The 25652-nt window shown below is 33.9% G+C and overlaps 1 protein-coding gene across 1 annotated transcript in view; it reads left to right on the forward strand.

Annotated features, from left to right (window-relative positions):
• The first annotated feature begins 3162 nt into the window (after positions 1 to 3162).
• Positions 3163 to 25652, forward strand: part of LOC145294001 (inactive peptidyl-prolyl cis-trans isomerase FKBP6-like) — a 43199-nt gene continuing 20709 nt past the window's right edge. The window contains exons 1-7 of the mRNA XM_080140929.1: positions 3163 to 3316; positions 8708 to 8807; positions 11843 to 12058; positions 15005 to 15094; positions 16622 to 16753; positions 18723 to 18793; positions 21764 to 21823. Of these exons, the coding sequence (XP_079997055.1) occupies positions 3206 to 3316; positions 8708 to 8807; positions 11843 to 12058; positions 15005 to 15094; positions 16622 to 16753; positions 18723 to 18793; positions 21764 to 21823 (780 nt within the window). The 5' untranslated portion in view covers positions 3163 to 3205. The remainder of the gene's footprint in view (positions 3317 to 8707; positions 8808 to 11842; positions 12059 to 15004; positions 15095 to 16621; positions 16754 to 18722; positions 18794 to 21763; positions 21824 to 25652) is intronic.

Raw genomic sequence — 25652 nt, forward strand, 5'->3', positions numbered from 1 at the left:
GCTCTGGTATGGTTTCCACGATTGCAATATGAGTGTTTATATTAGATTCCGAACGACTGGAAAGGTGTTCTCATAAGATTCCAAGCCAAAACACTTGTTAGTGATGGACTTGTTAGGGAACTGTTGTATGCTAATGATGCTGACCTGGTAATACACTCCCCAGTAGATATGCAACTAGTGATGGATCTCTTTACGAATACTTGTACCTTCTTCGGACTGACAGTTAGCATTAAGAAAACTAAAGTCATGTATACTCCCACTCCTGATGATGTGTATGTGGAACCTGATATCTTCGTCTGCGGAAAGCGCCTTAAAGTCATTTTGTCTACCTTGGAGAATCAGCAAGGCATCAAATGCTTTTGGAAGATTACAAGATAGAGTCTGGTCTGGCAGTGATCTAACTCTGACAACTAAAATTTCAGTATATGTGTAGTGCCATCCCTACTCTATGCCTCTGAAACATGGACCTTGTACTGGTCACATATAGAATTGCTCGAGAGGTTCCATCAGCACTGTGTTAGACACATTCTTGGTTTAAAGTGGGATAACTTTGCCCCTTATACATATGTCTTAAATAAGGCCAAAACAACCAGTATTGCTACCATTGTTGTTAAGAACCAAATGTGTTGGATGGGTCATCTTATCCGGTTTGAAAACTATCGACTTCCAAAACAGTTGTTCTATGGTGAGTTCTTTCTTGGAAAAAGACCCCAGCACAAGCCCAAAAAATGTTTTCGTGATAGCATCAAGACGGGTCTGGTGAGCTTTCATATTCCTGTTGGGAGCCCCTAGCGTATGATTGCAAGCAGTGGAGGACACTGATATACAGTGGCACAGAACACTTTGAAGCAGCCAAAATAGACCAAGCAAAGCTCAAGAGAGCATGTAGGAAATGCCAAACCTTGCTGCCCAATCATGGAGATCTTTGAATCTGTGAGGTGTGCAATCGGACTCTTTTGTCTTTGTTAATCACATGAAAGTGCACGATGATACAGGATCTACTGCTGTTAGCTTCATCCAAACCAATGAACGCTTTTGAGGGTGTGCAAGTTGCTGGCAGGGCTGAAAAGTCATCTTCGGGCACATGGGAGTGGCACTCGTCTGACAAGACGTTGCAATCATCATGTATGTATGTATGTCTCACAAAACATTTTGACAGAGGTGACGGAGTTCTATGAGATCAGTATCATTCTGAAGCTCAACCCTTCGGACGACAAATATCAAAAAATTGGCTAAAAACATTAGTTCCTCCACCCTCAACTGAGCACTTTTCTACAGGGAGGAGTCGGTTTTTTTCGCCGATATTTTTGAAAGTCATCCCCCTGTTTCGACTGACTAGCCTTATTTTAAACCTTCGTCATTTCCAGTTTGGCGATGGGCGCAACAGCAAAGACGTCACGTTTTTTTTTGTTATGTTCTTTTCCTCCTTCACGGTATGAGTTCGAGCCTGCCTACCTATTACCACTTTTTTATTTTTGCTCAAAACACACCCCTAAACACCGGGGCAATGCTGGGCACCTAGGCTAGTCTAAAATAAATCTCAACTGTATGTTTAAATGTATGTATGTATGTATGTATGTATGTATGTATGTGTCGCAAAAAATTTTGACAGAGGCAAACAGATTTTCATGGGATTGGTATCATTTTGAAGCTCCACTTTCCAACGAAAAATATAAAAAAATTGGCTAAAATCATTAATTCCTTCACCCTCAACTGGGCACTTGTAGCAGCCGCTACAAACAGATAGAGACGACTTCTCATAACTTTGAGATTTAAAATCCATTTCCTCCTAGCTTGTCCAATCACAAGCCAGCTCTCTATCACGTGACAGTATATAAAAGGCGAAATCACAAACTTTTAATCCTCTTTTATCCTGACCCTGCCTGGTAGCAGACTTTGCCTGGGGCTGCTGCCCAGGCAGGACGTGAGTACAACGAGTTAGCTATGACTCTCTTCTAACTACTATTTGTTTCCACGTGCAATACCCTGAAATGAACATTCTTTATCATGCTAAAGAACATACATCAATACAACTCTTACTCACCACGTCAACACACTGAAGACTTTGCCCTTTCTTTTACTCTTGTTCCGGCGACTACTAGCTGTAAACATATGTGTGCATGAACACTGAACTATTGTCGCCTTCAACCAGCCGGCATGATATTAAATCCAACACATTGGACACTTTTCTCTCTCTTTCAATGAACTCTCTTACTAATACGTTTCTCTCATCTATCAAAGCTACTAATGAAGATAACAAATAAAGTTGTTTATTAATATAGAATGAAACTCCATTTTGTTTGTCCCCCATTTCAGTACACTTTTCTACATGGAGGAGTCGCTTTGTTCACCAATATTTTCGAAAGTCATCGCCTCTTTTCGATTGTCTAGCCTCAATTTAAACCTATGTCACTTTGGTGATGGGTGCAACAGTTAAAGCGTCACATTTTCTTTTTTTTTTTTACTTTCTTTTCCTCCTTCACGGTAAGGGTTCGAGCCTGCCTGTCTACTACCACCTTTTTTTTTTCTTTGCTCAACACACACTTACAAACACCTGAGCAACGCTGAGCACCCAGGTAAGTTTTCTATAATATAAACCTCACCTGTCCGTTTAAATGCATGTATGTATGTATGTATGTATGTATGTATGTATGCCTAAAACTTTTGACAGAGGCGACGGATTTTCATGAGATTGGTATTGTTTTGAAACTCGACCCTTTGGACAACAAATATCGAAAAATTGGCTAAAAACATTAATTCCTTCACCCTCACGTGGGCACTTTTCTCCAGGGAGGTGTCACTTTTTTCGCCAATATTTTCGAAGGTTATCCCCTCTTTTCGATTGACTAGCCTTAATTTAAACCTTTGTCACTTCCAGTTTTGCGATGGGCGCAACAACAAAAACATCATTTTTTGGGTTTTTTCATGTTCTTTTCCTCCTTCGCAGTACGGGTTCGAGCCTGCCTATTACTACATTTTTTTTTTTTTTTTTTTTGGCCAATACACCTTCAAACACCCGGGCAACGCCAGGTACCCAGGCTAGTTATTTGATAAATATGAATCCTTCATTAAAATTAGTTAATTTCCTGATTTTTAGTGAATTTTTAAAGTAAAGGGAGGGGGTCAAAATATTTATACATTTTGAGCATCAGCATCGGCTAGTGATTTTGCATATAACTATTACTAACATTTTCGCCGGCCTTCAATGGAGACGGGACTATTTTCAGGTTTCACCGTATTGTTAAATTTGAGACTTTTTATGAAAATTCCCATCGGAGACAACCTGTTATCAAAGATGGAGGACTTTTTAAACACTGTAAGTCTCGCTTATTTTAATTTATTTCTTAATAAACTATTTAAAATAGTAATTTTTATATTAGCAAAAAATAATGAAAATAAATAAATGAAACTGCTTTATTCAGTTTTTTTTTTTTTTTTTTTTTGCTATTTAAAACACGCGAGTCGTACATTGGGTTCGTTGACAAGAGTTGTGGCGCGCTGACGCGGATGAAAAATACTATCTATCTTTGGCTTAAAAACACAAGCGCATCATTTATACTCGACTTTGGTTGATAAATTTCAATTCTATGCAAATTATTTTCGAATCGACAATTTAAACCATGATTTTTAAAAACTATAATGAGCAAGAGTGTAGAAATGCTGTTTACGATGGGTTCGAAAAAGTTGTCAAAAAAAACAAAAAACAAATATATAACTAATAAATATTATCAAAGGCAAGATAAGTTACTTTTCTACCAAACTGGATATTTTTTTGTAGTATTTTTTGGGTTTGTTTTGCTATACACATAGATTCGAAAAAGTTGTCAAAAAACAAATATATAACAAATAAATGTTATCAAAGGCAAGATAAGTTACTTTTCTACCTAAGTGTGTATCTTTTTAGTGTTTTTATTTAAAGTAAAAAGTTTAATCAGTTCGAAAAACATGCAGTGTTTATCGATATTTTTGAAAAAGACAAATGGCGACTAGCTCGCTGTTGAACACATTAAGTTTGTGAAAATGAGTCCAAACTAAAAAATATCAAAATACTGTTAGAAACCCACCGAATATATGTCAGCCCATTGTCACGGTAACATCTATTGAGTGAGTTTGAGTTTCTAACAGTATTTTGCATAGTTCTTTAGTTTGAATTCATTTTCACAAACTTTAACGTATCCAACAGCGAGCTAGCCGCCATTTGTCTTTTTCAGATAAACACTACATGTTTTTCGAACCGATTAAACATTTTAAATTAAATAAAAACACTAAAAACTTATGCAGTTAGGTAGAAAAGTAACTTATCTTGCCTTTAATAATATTTGTTTTTTGACATTTTCGAATCTATGTGTATAGTAAAACAAACTCGTGTTTTTATTTAATGTAAAATGTTTATTCGGCACAAAAAACACACAGTGTTTACCGATATAGTTAAAAAAATACAAATGGCGGCGGAGTTTATGTTGAACACGTTAAGTTTTGAAAAATGATTTAAAACTAAAAAACTATGCAAAATACTTTTAAAACCCCACGGAATATATGTCAGCCTATGTCATGGTAACATTTGTTGAGTGAGTTCCTAACAGTATTTTGTATAGCTTTTTAGTTTTAGCTCATTTTTCCAAACACAACGTGTTCAACACAGAATCTGCCGCCATTTGTATTTTTCAAATATATTGGTAAACACTGTGTGTTTTTCAAGCCAAATAAACATTTTACATTAAATAAAAGCACTAAAAATTATCCAGTTTGATAGAAAAGTAACTTTGGTGGTCCATGATTCGTTGCTGTACAAGAGTGTGCTGATGGTATAGGCATTGTATACTGCCATCTTAGTCTTCACCATAAGCTTAGGATTTTTCCATACTGTAGATATGAGGTGAGCAAGTATTTCAGCCACTTTCCCAACCTCCTTGTCAATTTCAGTGTCAAGGGAGAGGTTATCAGTTGTAGTGGGAGCCAAGATATGTGAACTAACTGGTGAGTGACATTGAGTCCATAGTCATCAATAATGACAGCAGGCTGTACCAACACTTTTGACTTAGGCTGATGGTAAGCCCAGAATCTTTGCAAATCTTTGCGAAGCAGTCCAACAATGCCTGCAGTTCCTGCTGAATGTAAGTCACAACTGTGTTGTCAACAAACAGCATGTCTCTAATGCAAACTTCACGCACCTTTTTTCTGGGTCTGAGACAGGCAAAGTTGGTATGTAGATTGATTCCCTTGGTTGCAGAGCCAAAGGCGTGCTTTAGAAGGAGGATGAAAAAGATCCCAAGAAGTGTTGGAGCAAGAACACACCCTTGCTTGACTCCACTGCTAATATGGAAAGGGTTGGAGAAGCTCTTGCAGAATTGATGGTGAAGGACTCTATTATGCACTTCCGCTTTGGTAAACAGCCAATTCAACTGATTATTGATTATTATATAATGATTATTATATAAGCTCTTAAGACTGACTTTTACTCCAAAATGGAAGGTTTATATCAAATCTGTTGCTAAAGTTGTGGAAAAATAGTTTAATCATTCCAGAAAGTACCTCGCCCGTAACATACTCCTCTAGCTTTGTAAGAGCCAGGTACATCTTAAAATGGAGTATTATATCTGGAGAGGTGCCACTTGGAACACTCTCTCCCTCTTGCCTTGACAGAATATTTCACAATCTGGTGGGGAATAATCTCGTCTGCAGCCTCATTCACACAGAACAAATGTTGACAGCCTCTCTTATACTTATGTCAATGGTAAGTGCTTGAGTGAGCACCAGTCTCTGTCCATCCTCTAAAACATTTGCAGTGAGAACTTGTCTAGCTACGAAATTAACAAAGAACTTTTTGTCTGTGTCAATAACCAAGTAGTTTCTTTTCTAGAACATTTCGTCTATCGAACAAGATACTGTGAGGCTATTTTTCAGTTGATTACAATGTTGTTGCCTTGATGTCTAGTGAAAAACAAATTCATGTTGAGTCCTCCTCATGGATAATCAAGTCCTGGAAGCTGATAAGTGGTGATCCATCAATAAAAAAAAATATTAAGAAAAGTTTTAGGCTCAAAGTCTTATCTTTGTCTTCATGCTAGAATTAAAGTGTTTTAGTCAGCATCCATGCGAGGGAGACTTGGGAATGCACGACTTGACATGTTTTCAAAATATTGAGAGACTGATTTTCCTGAGTGGAACATTGACAGAAAAATATGCATGGAATCCCATGATCAATACCGTCTTTCCCAATCTCCTTCTTAATCATTTGATCATAGACCAAAGAGTGAATTGCAATTCTTTAGAGAGTGCCAAACTCTGTTGAATAAGTTTCCTCAGTCCAGTGATCTTTTTTGGTCTACTAGAAAGGAACTCTACAGAGTTAGTGAGGGGAGTAGCTGACGATTCAAGCAGTTTAGGTGATTGGAGGAGGAGAGTTGGTCTGAATTGAGTTGAGCAGTAGATACAAATTATCTTAACAACTCGAGTTCTCTCTGACCTGGTGATTGGCCCAGAATACATTACTCCTCAATGCTGTACAACACAGTCCTGAAATGGAGAACTTGCCTGAATGTCTGCACTGCATCACTTGAAGAATAAATGCCTGATCATGCTTTCTTTTAATATCGCAAACTCCAGTGGTTCTGGGAGTAGGTCAATGAGGTGATAGCTCGTATCAATTTTGAGCATCCTCTGCTGCTAAGCATATTCTAATGGACAACATGAAGCCAGCATGGAACAGTGAGAGACAAAACAGTTTTTTTCGCAATCCTGGCCATAACTTAGATAGTGGTGTTGATGAAGGTTTTTGTAAGAAGGTAGTTACAAGTAGCAACTATGTATGTACAAAAAGGAGGTATGTTCCCTGCCTGAGCATGGCACATGCAGCTCCTGGTCTTGTTGGACCCCAATGCTTCGAGAAAGTTTAGCCTCTAAGCTAGTCAAGTGAATAACTTAACCTCATCTCCTCCTCCTCCAGTAATAAAAATCTTCCAAGATGCTCACTAATCACTTTCATTATTTTGCCCTTTTCCAAATTGCATTTATTTTCGAAAGACACCATCCACTTTCCAAACTCCATCTTCCGTTTTATTTTTGTCTCCCACTTAGATCCTGTTTCCATTTAGAGATTGACCTGTACGTTTTTGGGTCTGAACAAACCGAAAAACACTGGGCCGTCTATTATTTAGAAAGGGTTGGGAGGATCTTACTAAGCAAATTTTTTGGTTTTTATTTTCCCCACTTTTCATTTTATTTCAATTAAACTTTTGTGTATATGTCTACTTATGAACAATAAAATTTCTAATCAATTTGATATCTCAAGTAGGCGACTCCTAGTGTAATTGTGGTGACTGAGATGATTCTAGTTAAGAGTAGGATAGATATATTTTTATCGTTTTAGACTAAGGATAATCAATGACATTCATTTTTAACCACACATTTCTATGACTAAATAATTCAAAGTGTAGTATCTGCTCTGACAGAGGAAGTGAGATTCTTCTTGTCTCTGACAATTTTTATTTTTGTTTCATTCAGAGTACACTTTTGTGGGAGAGCTAGATAACCCCACAAAAAAATTACCTTGTGTTTTATTTTGCCCTTGATAGTGACTCAGAGTCTTGTATCATATTTTTTGTTCTGAAAAAATTATAGTTTGCTTTTCAAAAACTTGAAATCTGAATTTTTATTCCAGATTTCCCATGATGAACATCATTCTTTTTTTTTTGTTGTTGTAAGAAATCTTACTAGTTGTACTTTGCATGCCTAGAAATCTTTTTACTTTAATTTTTGTTCAACCTGTTACTTTCATGCTTTTGTCTTTTTATAAAAAAATTTTGTTAGAAAATATTTACATTTTTGGAAAATAAGACACTGATATAAAAAAATAAATTCGTATAACTGAAAAATAATTATTTTGCATTGAGGACATAATTAATTGTAGTTGCTGAGTTACACATCCATTGAATGTTGTTCTCTCCCAAATTTTAGCAGGATGAATACAAGGGCGATAACTCTACCTCAAATCCTCCTGGCAGACAACTAAGGTACAAAATTATTTCCTCCTAGAAATATTCAATTTTTCTTAAATATTTAAGCATTATTTTCTAGATGGAAAGTTCCATCTAACAGAAGTAATATTTTATTAAAATGAATCAGTTTTGCAAGAAAATTGATTGAATGTTTTTTTAAATCACATAAATATTTTGGATTTTCATATTTTTTTAAACTTTGCTATTTTTTGTTTCAATAAATGATTATTTTTTAAATAGGTATAGCTAGTAGATTAATATAGTTTATAACGAGTTACTAGATCAGAGCTATATCATCAAACATTGTTAGCAGGATGTTCATAATTATTTTAATAAGTATTTAGATGATTCTGACTAATATTTTCACCATGGTAAGGAGAGAATAGTATGAATAATCAAAATGTTTTAAGATGGAATTACACTAATTTTTAAAAAAATGATCTGAGAAGGGGAATTTTTGTAATTATCAAATGAAATATATAAGAGAATTCGATCTGTGTAATGTTCTAAATTTTTTTTTCCAAAGATTAAAAAAGAACGGTTAAAAATGAAGATCTCTGAAATGAATATGGCTTGTTTTCCAAGAAATATGAATCAATATTAATATAAAGAAATATAACTTGTTTTCCAAGAGAACTGTCATCTGAATTGTTTGAAATTTTGTTATCTATTATATTATTTTTTAATTCTTTTTTCTTTTTTTCATATAGAATGAACAGGCCTGCTTGCGTTTGAAAAATGGCATTGATATTGAAAAACTACGAAAGGATTCAGAAATCACGTTTGAATTACATAAGGATGACGATGGTTGTAAGTACACTATTATGTTGTTGTGGTTGTTTATCCTGGTCACAGCACCCAATTAGAATGCATTGTTGAATATTCTTTCTCAGTATTATCTGACCTAGTCTTGGCCACCATCTTGATTTAATAATTGGAAGCTGGTTTTGGATGAATATGAGCAATGTTGAATAGTCACATGCTTCATTTATTCATTCCTGCAAACAATCATCAATTTGCTTGTGTGTGTTAATTGCACCATAAATTCCTTAAGAAATTGAATGGTGGCCAATTAACTTTCTGAAATATCCTTCTCTCACTTAACATATGATCTTGCTTGAACATTCAGAACCTTATCTAAGATTGTCATAATGTACCCCTTACTCCTCCTCATGATGCGGTCCTGGATATGACCTTAAACCATATCCAGTGGTGAGGCCCCAGCTTGCGGGCTTTGGGGAGTGTGGAGCCACCCTTTAATTACCATTGCTCCCAGGTCCACTCTGACCCGGAGTGGTAGTACCTGTTAGGGTTCCAACTATGGATTAAATAGAAACCGACTTGAAAACAACAAATATATTCTATTAAAAAAATTTTCTTCAAAATCTTTGGATTCGGCATTAAATAACCCGGAAAGGGTTGATATGTCGTAAAACAAAAACAACCAACCAACCAATCCTCATGATGCCTCCAGCTTTGGCTGTTCCTTGGTTCCAGGTGGTGCTCACCAAAAGGTTACTGCTCTTATAAAATCGCAGATGTTGAAGGGTTTCATTCTATCAAATTACCACTCATTCCACGTTGTCAAAGATCAAGAGTGCAATCGTTCAACGTTGGTCATCAGAGCTTTACTACCGAGGAGCTGAGATCACCTTCAAGCACGAGAAATAAATTATAATAATTCGACAGGTGTTCTCTTTTGTATAAAAATAATTATTCTGAGTAATAGTTACAATGTTGCATTTATGTAAAAAAAAACCCCAAAAAACCTTTCTAAATGCATTTTTTATTTAAAAAGTTTTTGGACTGGATCTGTTATCAAGGCAATTTTAGTTTGGTGTTTTCAATCTATAAGTTCTGTCTCAATGATGTAGAGTTGGGTGACGAGTAAAAAAGAGTCTCTTGGCTACAAAATGCAACTGATTATATTGTGTCGAGGATTCAGAAATTTAGCACTGGAGGAATTGGTTCTCTCCCCTCTCTCTGTTATTTCAGAAGGAAGAGGTTCTCCTCCCTCTCTCTTTCTCTCTCTGTTACTACAGAAGAGAGAGGTTCACTTTATCAAATTATTACATAATCTGTTTCTCTCTCATTATTACTTCAGGAAGGGGAGGGTCTCCTCTCCCACTGTATCAAATTGTTGCATCATCTGTTTAACAGAATTTCATATTCACACAATGAGAAAAGTAGTTCTTTTCTTTTCTCACCAGATTTTTTAATCAAATTGCAAGTTTTCCTCTTTTTCAGAAAACCCAAATTTCAAACCAACCTTTTTCAATCCATGTAATATTCTGCATGTTTCTTCTTTGGTCTGTACATTATGCTTTGAACAAGGTCAAATACAAATTTTTGAAGGCCAAACTACTTAAAACTACTTAAAAAAAAAGGCCACATTTGTGAAATTTGGCTTTAAAAAGGACAATCTAGCAACCCTGTATAAGAATGAGTGACCTCCCTTTGATGTAGTCTTGTTTTTAATATTATAATGATAATATATGATGATTGTTCTAATGGTATGAGAAATAAACTTGTAGTAATTTTACTGTGAAGCATTTCTCCACTAAAGAAAGAAGTCAGCGAAATGTTACGTAAACAAAGGGAACATTTGAAAGAAACAGGGCAAAAAAAGGAACATTTTCTGAAAATTTTATGTCTTTTTCTACCGTTTTTATTTATTGACTTAGCACCTCCTACAAATATTTAAATATCGATTTTGCAGTTTTTTGGGTTTTTTTTTTTGTTTTATAATCGGGTAGATTAGTTTCCATTCGATAATAAATCCACTGAAAACATTTTTAAAAAGACAAAAAATAGAAGTGTTGTACCACTCGTACATGTAAACCAAAACAATCATATTTTACATCTTCAGTTGTTTAGATATTTAAAAAATTTGACTGCTATCCAATTTTTAAAAAATATTTATATGGTTGATAAAAAAATAGCTCTAACTAAACATGTAAGAAATATTTTTATTACCAGATTTTCAATTTAAAAGAAATTCGATCTGAAAATAAAAGTCCACAACAAAAATATGCGTCTTTACGCCATGCTATTGCTGCTGCTGTTGATGCTACTACTAATACTGCATCAGTCTAGATTTAAATTCCAAACGATTTTTTCGGATATCATGTTTTTAAATTGCTATAAGAAAAAGCAATGTATAATTATTTTTTAATGGATAAACATTATAAAAAGATTGTTTTATTTAACAGTGGATGTCTGAAGAAAAGTTTTTTCAAAATTTTCCATACCCATGTTGAAATCTTTTTTTTAATACAAAAAAAACGAGTGGTCAAATCAATTTCGGACACCTGAAACTATTAAAAATGACATCTCTTCTACTTAGTTTCCAAATTTCATGAAAAAATTCTTAACACAAATGCGGTACGAATGTTTACAAATCAGGGGGGGGGGGCATTACAAAATCTTACCGAAAATACTGTTTTATGAGGTTAACATTTTTATCACTTTATTTGCTTAAAATTTTAAAAATATTTAATGCACATTATTATTAATTAATTCGTTTGAAAGTACATTAATTTTTTAGCAAAACGATGGTATTTTGAAACCTTAAAGTGCTTTGATTTTTAAAATATGACTATTTTAGCAGAACCCCCTTGAAATCTGTGATTATCCAAAGCGTTTTATCGTCTGTGTGTATTGCTATATAAAAAACTTAAAGCAAATTACACTTTATTAGTGTTAAGAATATTCTATAAGGCTAAAATCAGATTAGGTCAGAATTAAGTATGAATTTATGAAATGTATTGTTATTTAGGGTTAGCATGAAAAATCTGACAAGATAACTTGATATATTAGGTATGTTTTGTAATTATCTTTGATAGGTATTGATACCAATGATGAGTCCTTTTCATCAGAAGCCTTTAAAGATATGTATGAGAACTTTATCCCAGCTGAAGAGGAAACAGATGATTTGCTTTCTACATCATTCGATAAAATAGCTGAAAAAATGACAGATATTTCCGGTGATGGTGGCGTGTTGAAAAAATTACGGAGACCAGGAGAAGGCCCAACTGTGCCAGAACAGGCCATTGTCCGAAGTAAGTTTTTATCTGATTTAACTCTTCCCTCTTTTATACTCAAAATAACATGATTACCCAGCATTGTCCAGGAGCCTGGACAACAAAAAAAGAACAGTTGAAAAAAAAAAAATGTATTTGTCCAAAAGTATAAATATTTTTTAATTAGAAAACTTGTATTTTTAAATAAATAAAATGAATGCTTACATTTTTACAAATTCTCAAATTAATTTTTTCTAAACATATTTTTTTTAAATGTGTATTTTTCTGAAAATATGAATTTTTAATGAGAGATTTTGTATTTTTGAATAAATTAAATAACATGATTGTACTGGATTTGTCAAATGAATGTTTTTTTAACATTGTCTAAAAATATTAATTTTGTATTTTTACATAAATTATGAATATCTCTACTATTATAGAAAAGTCACTTTGTGTGTGAGAGTTTCTTTCTCAGCTGAACCTATCTTTTGCAAATTTCACACAAAGGTAATTTATATGTCTGGCAGTGTTCTTAGATATGTTTTGTACAGAAATTCATCTGATAAGCATCGAAAATCAAAAAAATCTGATCTTAACAATAGTTTATCTCTCTTATAAATAAAAAAGAATAATTTTACAGGGGAATATTTTACATTACACCAGCCAAGGAAAATAGTAAAATCACAGTAAATCATTTTTTCTTTAAAAAATGCAGATTTATTGTCATCTGGAGATATAGCTTGATGGTAGCACATTCGAATGATCCCCTGTTCAATTCCGAGTGTGCCTCACCATTTTATTTTAATTTTTTCTTATTAATGAGTTCAATTTACCATAAAAGAAGGTGTACACTTTAAAATCACTGCAAATCATTTCTTCGTTTGCATATTTTAAAACTAAACATTGATCAGAAGTGACTTTTCCAGGGTATTTATTGCCAAGCCCAAATATCAGATGACGTGATATTATAAACAAAGACGGAATTTGATGAACAACATTATCATTATTTTTTAATTACAAAAGTTTTTTTTTAGCGAATTAGTCCATCGGGCAAATTATTCCTCGTAACATATAATAATCAATAGAGAATTGATTCTATAATAATAGATATGCATAAATTAAAATATCATGTTTAAGCATATTGTACAACTGGGCAATGCTAAACGTCCAGCTATTTTCTACATAAATTATTAATTTAAATATTTAATAACTAAAAATTGTTTTTGTCCAAAAGCAGGATTATAATTATACACTACACCATTTAGTGCAGGTCATTTTATTAGCAGGAAGTTATTTGCTGTGGGCAATATACAGAACAGTTATAAAAAAAAAATGAGATACAATGGAGGAGGGTTAGGGTTAGGGAAATATACAGAACAGTTATAAAAAAAAATGAGATACAATGGAGGAGGGTTAGGGTTAGGGAAATATACAGAACAGTTATAAAAAAAAATGAGATACAATGGAGGAGGGTTAGGGTTAGGGAAATATACAGAACAGTTATAAAAAAAAATGAGATACAATGGAGGAGGGTTAGGGTTAGGGAAATATACAGAACAGTTATAAAAAAAAATGAGATACAATGGAGGAGGGTTAGGGTTAGGGAAATATACAGAACAGTTATAAAAAAAAATGAGATACAATGGAGGAGGGTTAGGGTTAGGGAAATATACAGAACAGTTATAAAAAAAAAATGAGATACAATGGAGGAGGGTTAGGGTTAGGGAAATATACAGAACAGTTATAAAAAAAAAAATGATATGAGATACAATGGGAGGAGGGGGTCTAGCTTATTATATTGAAATGAACAGAAGAAAAACAGTTTTATTCAATCTCGGAAAACAATGTGCAAAAGAAAGTTTTTACTTATGCAATATCGCTGCATAATATGACGAGTAATCTGGCATAAAGTTTGATAAGAAGGTGTATGCGTTCTGGGGAAAAGGGTTGGCGTGATACAGTCTTTGTGTAGTTTTGGTTGTGACAAAAATATCTTCAGGATTCAAATTTCTGATGGATAGTATTTATTCCTTGATGTTGTTTTCAACAGATAAGGACATTTCCTTTCTTTTCCTTATTCTTGTGTTAGCAGACGTTTCTCTGTCTCTTCTGCACCAATTGATCGCTGCAACAGCCTGTGGTCAGCTGATTCTGCTTAATAAAAAAAATAAATGAATAAATAAAAAATGATCAGTGAAGGCCCTCTTGCATGCAACGATGTGTCTTTCACCCCACCCCCCTCCCCCAACTTTTTAAACTCTGTCCAACCAAGAAAGATCTGATGAAATATCCTTCTCACACACTGTTGCCTAAAAATAGATTCAATGAATGGTCACTCCTATGCTCGTTTGAAGGGGGCTGTCTTGCACACTTATCTAAAAATAGAATTGATGAAATAGTCCTTCCTATAGTTGTTTGGAGGGGGGGGGCTTAAAATGGCTTTTAATATTGTAGCTTGTTTGCTACTAATATGTGACAACAAACAGATCAAAAACTTTCTTTTATCTAATGGAACAATGTTGCCTCATAGCCTTGAACCCCTGGAGGGGCATAGGCCATCCACAACTTTGTAGATGCTTTTGTAGCGGAGAGTTATTTTTTCAGAGTGAGGATGCTAACCCACGCCCAACCTTCCCAGAAAGTACATACAGCGCCTAACCTTCCCAAATGGTCACCCATCTGGTACTGGCCAGGCTCAATGTTGCTTAACTTCAGTAATCTGGCGAAAACTGGTGTGTCAACATGATTGTGCCATACATGGAACAATGTTGCACCTGTATCTATATTTCTACTGCATCCAATCTGGTTTTCTTCAGATGTGTTATTAATTTATGTATGGTGATATTTTCTCTGTATCTAACTTTCCCAAGCCTGCCAACTTCACAGCCCGAGTTGCTAGGTAAATTTTATGTTTAATGATATTTTGCCAAATAGTTTTGTAACAACTATGTCAACATTTGCTGTTCTTTTTTGCCTCCTTTTCAGCTCACTATCATGGTTTCCTTGAATATAATGATGAACCATTTGATTCTACAAGACTTCGTGGTGAAATCTTCAAATTCCGATTAAAACAAGGTAAGTTTTTATTTCATTCTTACCTTTTGTTTGTTCTGGCTATGGCGCAAAGCTTCATCGTCGAACTAAGGGAGTGTGAAGTCACCCCTTGACTACAACTACACTCTGATAAAAGCCAAGTAACGATGAAGAAGAAACTAGTTTGATAGTATTATCATGGTCATCCCAACCATTTAGTGTGAAAACATTGAAGAAAATAATGAGAAGAGAAACTGAAGTTGTCAATTGCATAAAATGTCTGCTAAACAATTGGAAGGGTCTATATACGGTGAAAGTTTTCTCATTTGTTAACTTCCTCTAGCTATTCAGATGATTGGCTAAGAGACTTTCTAAGAAATGATCTTATATAACCAACTTTTGCCAGGTGGATTCTGATTGACTAGTAGTGTGGCAAGGTAGATTGTTCTCGTTTTGTCAATGATGTCGAGGTAGAAATGTTCATTTCTTTTTACAAGGGAGTCACCACTTATCAAGACCAGAACGCCATTCGAAGATATGGGTTAATGAATATAAGGTGGTAGTGTAGTAATCATTACTGGTGTGGATTAGGTAAAATTTTGATTATTTAAGGGAATAGCTCAGCAAGAACTTGTTTACATTGGACTTGAAGGCTACCATAATGTAATTGGAAGTAGGCCAATGGAACAGTGTTCCACAGGTGGGTAGTTCTAGGAAAGAAGCTTTGTTTGTGGAATTTGCATTTAGATTTAGGCACAGATAGAAAGTGGGGGAAATTATTGGTAGTGCTTGTAGCTAGTTGAGTATTTGTTTTTGAAAGTTTGTCAAGAGAGGACCATAGATTATAGCCCAGACGAGCGCTTGAAAATAATGATAGAGCAGAGACAGGTTTGCAACGTCTCTTCTGAGAAAAAGAGGCTGTAGAGAAGTGGAAAGGGCATCCCCTACTAGGTTTCGAAGCCAGTTTTGAACGCTATCAAGGCAAGGTAGGGCGCGCTGAGCAATTCCTGCCCATCATTTGGCTCTTATACAGATAAAGGATTTCATCGGCAGTTAGATATCTACTGGAGCAGTAGAATGATCCAACCATTTTTCCAGCAATCTTGGCAATCAGCTTTCTGGAAAGTTTTGGTTCAATCCTTACTACAGGCGATAATAACTAAGAATAATATAAATAATTAACATTTCTACTTAGTCATCGCTGACGGAATGAAAACAATAAGTTTCAGAATTCAAAAGGAAGCATTTGAAGAAAATTGATTATATTGACCAAAATACAGTAAAAATTACAATGAAGATGAGAATAGTAATAATTCAAATGACCATTTTTTTGTTTCCAAATTGAATTTTTTTTTTTACTATTAATCAAATATTTATTTAAATAAAAATAATAAAAATAAAGGTAAACTAAAACAATTTTTTAAAGTCTGATTTAAAAAAAAAAGAAAAAAGAACTGTGAACATGACTATATTTTGAATTATTTTCTCAATTTGGCAATGAACATTATTAGGTAAACACACCTAGTATACCAGTATATAATGTTGCTTTGTTTTTTTTTTCTACAACAGGAGAAGTAATTCCTGGTTGGGAAATTGCCGTAAAAACAATGAAAAAAGGAGAAATCTCTCAATTTTTAATTTCTCCAAAATATGGCTTTGGAAAACTTGGTTGTCCACCTAGAATTCCTGAAACTACATCGGGTAAGTTTAAATTTTCCTACCATTTATTATTTTTTTTTATTTATTTTGCAAAACATTTTCTATCTTTATTTTTTCTTTTTCTTTTTTTTTCTTTTAATATTTCTGTCAGCGACTAAGTTTTTAATCACCGAAAAATTAATTTTAATTGTCTTGAAAAAGCTTAAATCATTCCCAAATTAAAAAGGATAATAAACGCTAATAGCATGTTCAGGAGATAAATAATATTTCATTTGACCTTCTTAGAGAATTGGCTAAACAACAATCCTATCCTGGAGTTAATTTAAAAAAAAAACTTGACTCCTTTAAAAATTATTGACTCCAAACTCCAACTCCTCTTCCCACTTTTAAAATGGAGGGTTTGCTAAAAACAATGTGACTCTGTTTTTCTTTTTAAATTGATTCCAGTGTTCAATTATTATGGCTTTGCTTTGATATTTGACTCAAACTAAAAATCCTTATCTGGTGTCAGTAAGTTTGCTGTTTTACTAAAACCAGAATCTCTGTAAAAACTTCTGGAAAGGTCACAGGGTACACATATAAATTACAATTCATTCTGGTCATATATCTTTCTCTTCATCTCTCAGCCTTTCCTTTTACAAATGTACATTCTTAGATCTCTGGTCACATGACCCATTCCTCAAAAAAAAAAAAGGAAAAAGAAAAAGATAAATTGTTGAATAAGAATTAAGAGTACTTGTTTACATTAGTGATATTTTTAAATGAATGCATTTCAGGTGAAAACATTACGTACATACATGCCATGGTGTAATTAGTATAAGTTTAAAAAAATGATCCAATAGATGATGTGTTAAAGGTATTTTCAAACAAAATCAGCTACAATTCTTGGCCTTCGGGACAAGATCAAAGTGTAGTATCTGTTCTTCAGATGCTGCACTTCTATTTCTTGTTCTCTTTCGGTGGAGGAGAAATCCTTCACGACTGAGACAATTTTTATTTTTGTACCTTTTCTCCACGTTAAAAAACGACCCTGGTGTCGAACTCTGTCCCGTGGGGAGGCATAGTAAATAGGTACAATTACATTCTTAGATAGCATGTTTAAAGATGGTGAATTCTTAATTTTAGTCAAGGGTTATCTTCCTTGTCTGTCATAATGAATTGCTTGTACAATTTCTTCATCTTAAAACATATGATAAAACTCAATAATTCAGTAAATTCTATTTTTTCTTGTAATTCTTTTTCTCTGACAACATACTCTATAACAGGCATGAGGGGAAAACGAATGAACACATATCCAAGGCAACAGCGGAAACCCTAGAGGAAGACCTCCAGTCTGTAGTGGAATGGGGTCAAAAATGGATGGTAACGTTCAGTGCTGCCAAGCATAAGCTCGTTTCCTTTAATAATTACAAGAAACCTTCTCAACCACCAATAACTATGACTAAAGATACATTACCTTAACGTTCACAGGGAACATGAGTTGGAACAGATACATCAAGAGCATTGCTAAGGCTGCTGTGAAGAAGGTGGGCTCTCTGAATTGGGCAACAACTTATGCCTGAAATTATCCTGTACCTCTACAAGGCCACCATTCGCCCATGTATGGAGTATTATTGTCACATCTGGGCTGGTGCATCTGCTACTAGTCTCTCACTCCTGATCAGGGTTCAAAAGCGAGTTGCCAGCCTGATAAGTCCTGAACTGTCATCTAAGCTTCAACCTCTGTCCCATCGACAAAATGTTGCATCCCTCTCCCTGTTTTATAAGTATTTAAATGGTGGATACTTCAACGAACTACAAGCCTTTGTACCCCCGCGACGTAAATACCCTTGATTTAATTTTTTAATTAAATTATTTTCTTAAGTAGGATTTTAAAAGTACTTTTTTTTTTGCTATTGCAATTTTGATAAATATTTGATTAAATCAAAATAATAAAATTATGTCAATCTGAGAAAAATTCGAAGTTATCTTTATAATTTTATTAATATACAGATTTTTTTTTTATTTTTAGCTTTATTTGAAATTGAACTTTTGTCTTTTTTGGATGAGGTTGGTGTTGAAGATTATTGTCATTTAACTGAAGTAAGTGATGTTACTCCTTTCTTTATGTTCTTTAAATATTTAGCATGTTTATACTGCTCTAAAAAAATTATTACAAGCAAATTTAATTCCATTAAAAAGAAAATATGATTTTTTTTCTTTGTTTTTACCAAATTATCCATTTATATAGAACTTTGAAATTGTTCATAAAGTTGATCTTGAAGATGCTCTGAGGTCAGTCATGAATAATGAACTCATTTCAATGTAAGTTTTAAATCATCTACTCAGACATTTTGCAAAAGGAAAAATTCTAGCTCAGACATTTTGCAAAAGGAAAATTCCTGCTGTTTTGAATTTTTTTTTATAACGTTTTTATTTGTACTAATGTGAATGTGCATTTGTGAGTATTCACTGCACAGGTGGTGCTAGTCCAAAGTTGTTGCTTGATCCAGTGTCAATTGAGTGGTCTCTATCACTGCTCAGTGCTTCAAGGGAAGTATTCTTCCTATAAATTAAAATTACAACTCTTGAAACAATTGAAACAAATAACAAAGTTTTTTTTTTTTGGGGGGGGGGGTACAATTGTATTTGTTTTTTTGTTTTTTTTCTCTCCTGAACAACAGACTTACAAATGAGAATGCTTTGCAAAACTAAATCAAAACATAAGTCCAATCCATCATTTAAGAATTCCTGTGACTGTGAGAGGCATATAATCTGAAACGGACATAAAAGATGCCCCAAAGGCCAACTAACTATCTTTTTGCTGGAATATATAGAGATATCACTAGGATCATACCAGAAAAGACCACTTCAGATAATCATCTGCCAATCAATGGACATAAAAAAACTTTGGCAAACTTTGAGTGGATCATGATCAAAGCAGGGGACCTTGTAGCTGTAGAACCATGACATTCTTTTAAGTGGACAAATCCAATTCTTGGTGGTCGAATCAGACATATTTCCCATTTCTTGAATAATTTTTTTTTCTCTTGTTTAAATATTTCTTAATCACAGCACGCCTACTATTTACATACATTGCAAACGTACAACCGACTAAATATGCAACCTCCTTGTGCATATATACACTAATAGCACTTGGGCTCTAATTTTATTAGTTTTTTTTTAATTTGTTGCATTGATCCTCTGATTTCCACTTAGCAATTTTATTTCTTGTTGTTGACATCACATAACTGTATTTCATAACTTTAACTTCAAGATTGAAATTTTTTTTTTTTTCGTAATCTACTTATCGCATATTTAATCTTTCCACATATTTATATATGCTGTAAATGAAATAATAGTGTAATATTCATTTGGAAATTATAAAACTTTGAATAGTTGAGTTTTTATATTCAGGGTTTATTAGGTGGCGACAATTGAGAGGCATACTTTAAAACGTGTACCTTCTAGTCATCAGGTGAAATCTAACTTCACTTAATAACTAGAGGGTATACGTTTTGAAGTAGGTCCAAGGCCTCTCACTTGTTATCACCTAATAAACCCTGGGTATGAAAACCCGACCACTCAAAGTTGTATAATTTAAAATATATATACTAGCAGGCCACCCAGCATTGCCCGATTGTAAAATATGCTTAAATACAATATTTTGATTAATGCAGATTTCATATTTATTATTATATTGAACCCAATATACGGTAATGATTTAAAAAATAAGAAAAAAGACTTGTGCCCCACCACTGAGAATCGAAACCAAAACGTTTAGCTTACGATTTACTTTTTCCTTTAACGTTAATGCCTGAGCTATGAAACATGTTTGCTGCAAGGCAAATTAAAACATGAACCAATAGCTGTTACGTTATGCATGCATATTTGTAATGCTGTTGTTTGACCATCAACTGGCAAATTCCATTTCTTTAATTTTCACACTTTTGCACCGATTTTCCCCGGCTAAAACCCAAATATAAAGTTTTGCATGGGTTCGAATATTCTATATATTGTGTTTCATGCCTATAGATTAAAAACTGACAGAAGTATATGTATATATATATATATATATATATATATATAGGATATAAACAGCAGTTGTCTGTATGCATGTATATATATATATACATATATATATATATAATACCTGGTTAAAATTCAAAAACAACAAAAGAAACACCCACAAAGTTAGTATTTTCTTGATCAGTGTTGCCCCAGGTGAATAATATCTAAAATTTATTAAAAAATCATTAATTTTGTTTTACCCTAAACTCACGCAGATTTGGTCAAAAGGGAGGGAAGGGGTCTATTTTCTGGCCAGTAACTCTGATTTGTTTCTCTTTTGGTTCATTTTTACCCACGTCAAAGTTCTCAGGAGTCAAAGAACCTTTTCCTGTAGCTTGATCTCTATATGAGATACATAGATATTCCAATATTCCATTAACGTTCTCCTATATCTTTCAAACACTGAGTTAGTAAAGAAGTTGAGAGCATAATTTTTCTCTCCCCATCTGACCATTTTGAATATGTTATAGGATATCTTTCTTGTGGTCTCTTGTTATTACTGGATTCCAGGGCAAGAATTCATCTAGTCTGGTGGAGTATCCAGTTTCGTGTTGTTACTTTAGGTAACATCACTTGGAGAAGGTGCACGATTCCTCGTAAAAGCCAGTGTGCGTTGGTCATATCAAGATCTTATTTGAGCCACGAATACTGTGTGATTTTGAATATTTACTCAGGGTTTACTTGTAGTGAAAAGTATTCTCATGCCAGGTTGTTCTGACAAACCCTTGTACACTCGAGAATGGGGTCTAGTTGGCATTTAAGTTTATCTCCATGTCCATGGAGGAGAATGAACTATGTGAAGAAGAAAGGGGAGGGGAAAAATGGGGAAAGAGTAAAGAGAGATAGAGAGACTGATAGGAAGAGATAAAAGTTTTAATACACTTTTACCTCAGACAACGTAATCCTGCTAGTATATTAATATAAACCTAACATTATTATTATTTAGAACTTTTTGTTTCTATTTTTAATTTAAAAGATAATGCTTTTTTTTTTGTCTTTCAGGAAGAAAAATCTAAACTCTCATTCGAACAAATCAATAAAATGGTTCTTCGAGAGAAAGCAGTAAGTGTAGATTGTTTTTACTTTGAATTTTATATTTACATAGGATTTAATACAATGAAAGAAAATGGTAAAAAAAAAAAAATAATAATTACAGAAGCACCCCAGATACAGCATTAAAAATTAGTATCAAAATACAGTACAGTATATAATACACATATATATAATCAAATAACATTGTAAATAAAACTGTAAGGTGAGGAAAATACTGTAACTAGGGTCCGGAAAAACATTGTATTCCACATTGTAACCTAAAAAAAATATCCTAGGGCCATCGTATGCCGGGGTAATACTGTAGGTTAGAATGAACTGGAAAGTTCAATAAAATGAGTTTAATTGTTAAGTAATAAATTTGTAATCTTTTCTTTCAAAATAAATGGAAAAATCCAAAATAAAATCTTGGACTGATTTCCTCAACAGCATTATGGGAAATGAAACCATTTTTTCATCTGTTGATGCAATTATGATGTTATAACTGCAGTAACTGTATGAATTCTAACTATAATTTGATCTGATCTATGAATATATCTTAAATATATTTTAAATAATTTTCTTACAGACCAATTTATGTTTTGCCAGTTAAATATGTTCAGTTTTTTTAATAGGATCTAGATAGAGTATTTTACTGAGAGGAATCAACTTAACATAGCAGGGGGGGGGGTATGGTTCATGTTTCTTGTGGTTTAAAAGCTTGGTATGGTTCATGTTTCTTGTGGTTAAAAGCTTGGTACTCTACTCTAATAACTTCTTTCTTAAAAAATTTTGCCTTTGGAATTCCCTGTCTGCCCCTGTTTCCCCCCACTGTACTGACATGCAGAAATGTAAGTATAAACTGAACAAATCTTGCTCACGACTTACTTAGGATGATCTATAAATCTGGCCCCTAATTCTTAGTGGCTCCTTATATCTCCATGGCAATATGCATTAATTGGGGTGATCATAAGTAAAAAAGACAATATATTAAGTAAAGAATTATAACTAGCAGGGCTACCCGTTATTGCCCAGGTATTGAGCATTTTTTATTGAGTAACATATACCACAATACAATAGCAAAAGACAGAGTAAATATTTCTTCCAGGACATGCTGCACTTAAATACACCTGCTCTAGCTAGGATATTGAGCACTTTGATAATCTCAAGTCATCCCCACTTCCAACAATAATTTGATGAAGAATGACGTCATAACCAGAAGTAACTCCTCCCCTTACTCTCAAATAAAAAGGAGGAGATGGAGTCTGGAAGGATTGTTTAATTAAAACAGTCGGCAATTCATATGATGATAATCTCAAGTAATCTCCCACTTAGCACCATAATTTGAAGAGGAATGATGTCATCACCAGAAGTAACCCCCCTCCCCCCCCCCCAGCCTATCACCAATCGACAAAAATAGGAGATAATGTCTGAGAGGATTGTCTCATTTAAACAGTTGCCAATCCATGCAATGATAATCTCAAATTGTCTCCAACTTAACAGCATAATTTGAAGAGGAATGATATCATCACCGGAAGTTACCCCTTCCCCTCCCTACTTATAACCTCCTACACAAATAAAAAGGAGGAGATAATGTCTGGGAGGATTGTCTCACTTAAACATTCACCAATCCATGTGAGAATAATCTCAAGTTGTCTCCCACTGTACACCATAATTTGAAGAGAAATGACATCATCACCGGACAGTACCCCCTTGCTTATCCCCCTCTCCCTATAAAAAAAAGGAGATAATGTCTGGAAGGATTGTCTCATTTAAACACTCACCAATCCATGTGAGGATAATCTCAAGATGTCCTCCACTTTACACCATAATTTGAAGAGAAATGACATTATTACCACAAGTTACCCCCCTCCCTTCCTTCCTTCCTTTATCCCCCTCCCACTCATAATAAATTATTAAAACTGCCGGCAATGCATGCGATGATAATCTCACGTCATCCCCACCCACACCATAATGTAAAGAGAAATGTCACTGAATGACTCTGCAGTTTTTTTTTCTAATTACTACATAAATACAAAGGCTTAATAGTAAACAACATCAATGAATGAATTGAATTTGCACAAATACAAACATGACAGCTTGTTTGAATGAACGATTTGTATGTCGATTTGCTGATGTCTGTATGCGTTATCCATGCATGTAACAAATAATTTACTCACTATAAACCATCCTTGGTGTATTAATATTATTTTCTGAGAATTTCAGTGTTATAAAATAGAAATTTCATCTGACCACACTAACACAAGTAAAATAATGTAATAAGAGTATATAAAAAATATACATATATTGTATAATATTAATACAAAGGTGGAATCTGCATAACTCATTCCACCAGTATGGTTTAATTTTCTTCAGTTTGTGTCTATCTGTTACCCCTCTGCATTGTGTTGCCTTCTATTATCTCTATATACACAGTGAACAATGCTTCAAGCAAACTAAATTAACCTCTCATATATGGTTTGTTTCCCACCCTTATGTTCTAGTGTATTCGCTACAACAAATCTGCATCTATTTTTAGATTTTGTTTTAACATGTGGAATAAGGAAATTACAAACAAAAGAAAAGGGAAAAAAAAAAAAAAGTCAGGATATGGAAAGACAAGAAAAATAGCAGTAATAAAACTGTGTATGAATGGAGACATCTTTTTCAAGCTTCTCAGAAATTCATGACTAATATTTTCAGTTTAATTTTTATCCTTAGTGCGGGTGATAACTCAAAATGCAATTGCAAATTACTTAGGACTTCTGCCCAGTCATAACCGGCAGGAGAGCATGCTACCCTTGTGGATTAAATGAAGGGTTCCATTCAAAATTCCGTGCAGATTCCCAAGTTCCACAGAAGGATTCTAGAGTTCAACAAGATACACCTGAAGAAGATCGGAGGTTATGTAACGTGGCCATTACTCTTTAACTGTGTCATTACTAAGGCTATGACAACAGCATATTCTTTTCATTGTTTTGACTCTCGAGTATATATTAGTTAGACAACCGAGAACCAGATCACTCTATATAAAAGCATATAAGATATCAACGGATACACACCCGAGAGTCAAAACAATAAAAAGAAGATGCTGCTATCCTAGCCCTAGTCATTACAGTTCAAAACTCTCTGGTACTGTCATAAAGAAACAAATAAAACAAGAAAGAAATAAAAATCCGACTCAGCATTTTTTAAAGTGCAAATGAAAAGTCTGTTTCCCTGCCATCTTGTCTTTATATTCACATGTCCATCTTGTCCGGCACACAACTTTGCTTCCTTTGCTCGACCACGTGCTGTATTTTTTTCTGCTTTTCTTATGATGCAAGCACACACATTCTTGCTAATTTGTATATGTACTTTAACGGCTGCTGCTGTTACTAATATTTTCTCACGCGCCCATACGCGCTCCGTTACAGTTGAAACATTGTGAATAACACTTTAGATGAGAACAGTAGTCTGAATAATCCAAATAATACAAGCTTTCAGAAAAGTTCTCTAAACAAAGTGGCCATGGTAACTTCTCTGTAATCAATGCAATTTGAAGAATTTAGGTAGAGGTCAGGAGCAGAGATCACATTTGTAGCATATGAGGAAATCATAAAAAAAAATGTTTTAGATGTTCAGATGAGAAAAAAAAGTTTGACTATTTTGCTTGGAATATTCTCAGCTATTGAACATGAAAAGCATACTATGAAGAAATCCAGATGATATTTTATTTCAGGAAACCATTTTGCTATTAAACGAAGAATTTTTGATGGAAGTAGTTCACTTTTTCAACACATTTTTGCAATGTATTAGTTTAACCAAAAAGGATTCAGAAGATTATACATGATTTACAAGCGAATAAAGAATGTGAAAAAGT

This window comes from Euprymna scolopes, chromosome 2 (assembly GCF_053919585.1).
Source record: "Euprymna scolopes isolate OS-2025 chromosome 2, ASM5391958v1, whole genome shotgun sequence".
Lineage (NCBI taxonomy): Eukaryota > Metazoa > Mollusca > Cephalopoda > Sepiida > Sepiolidae > Euprymna > Euprymna scolopes.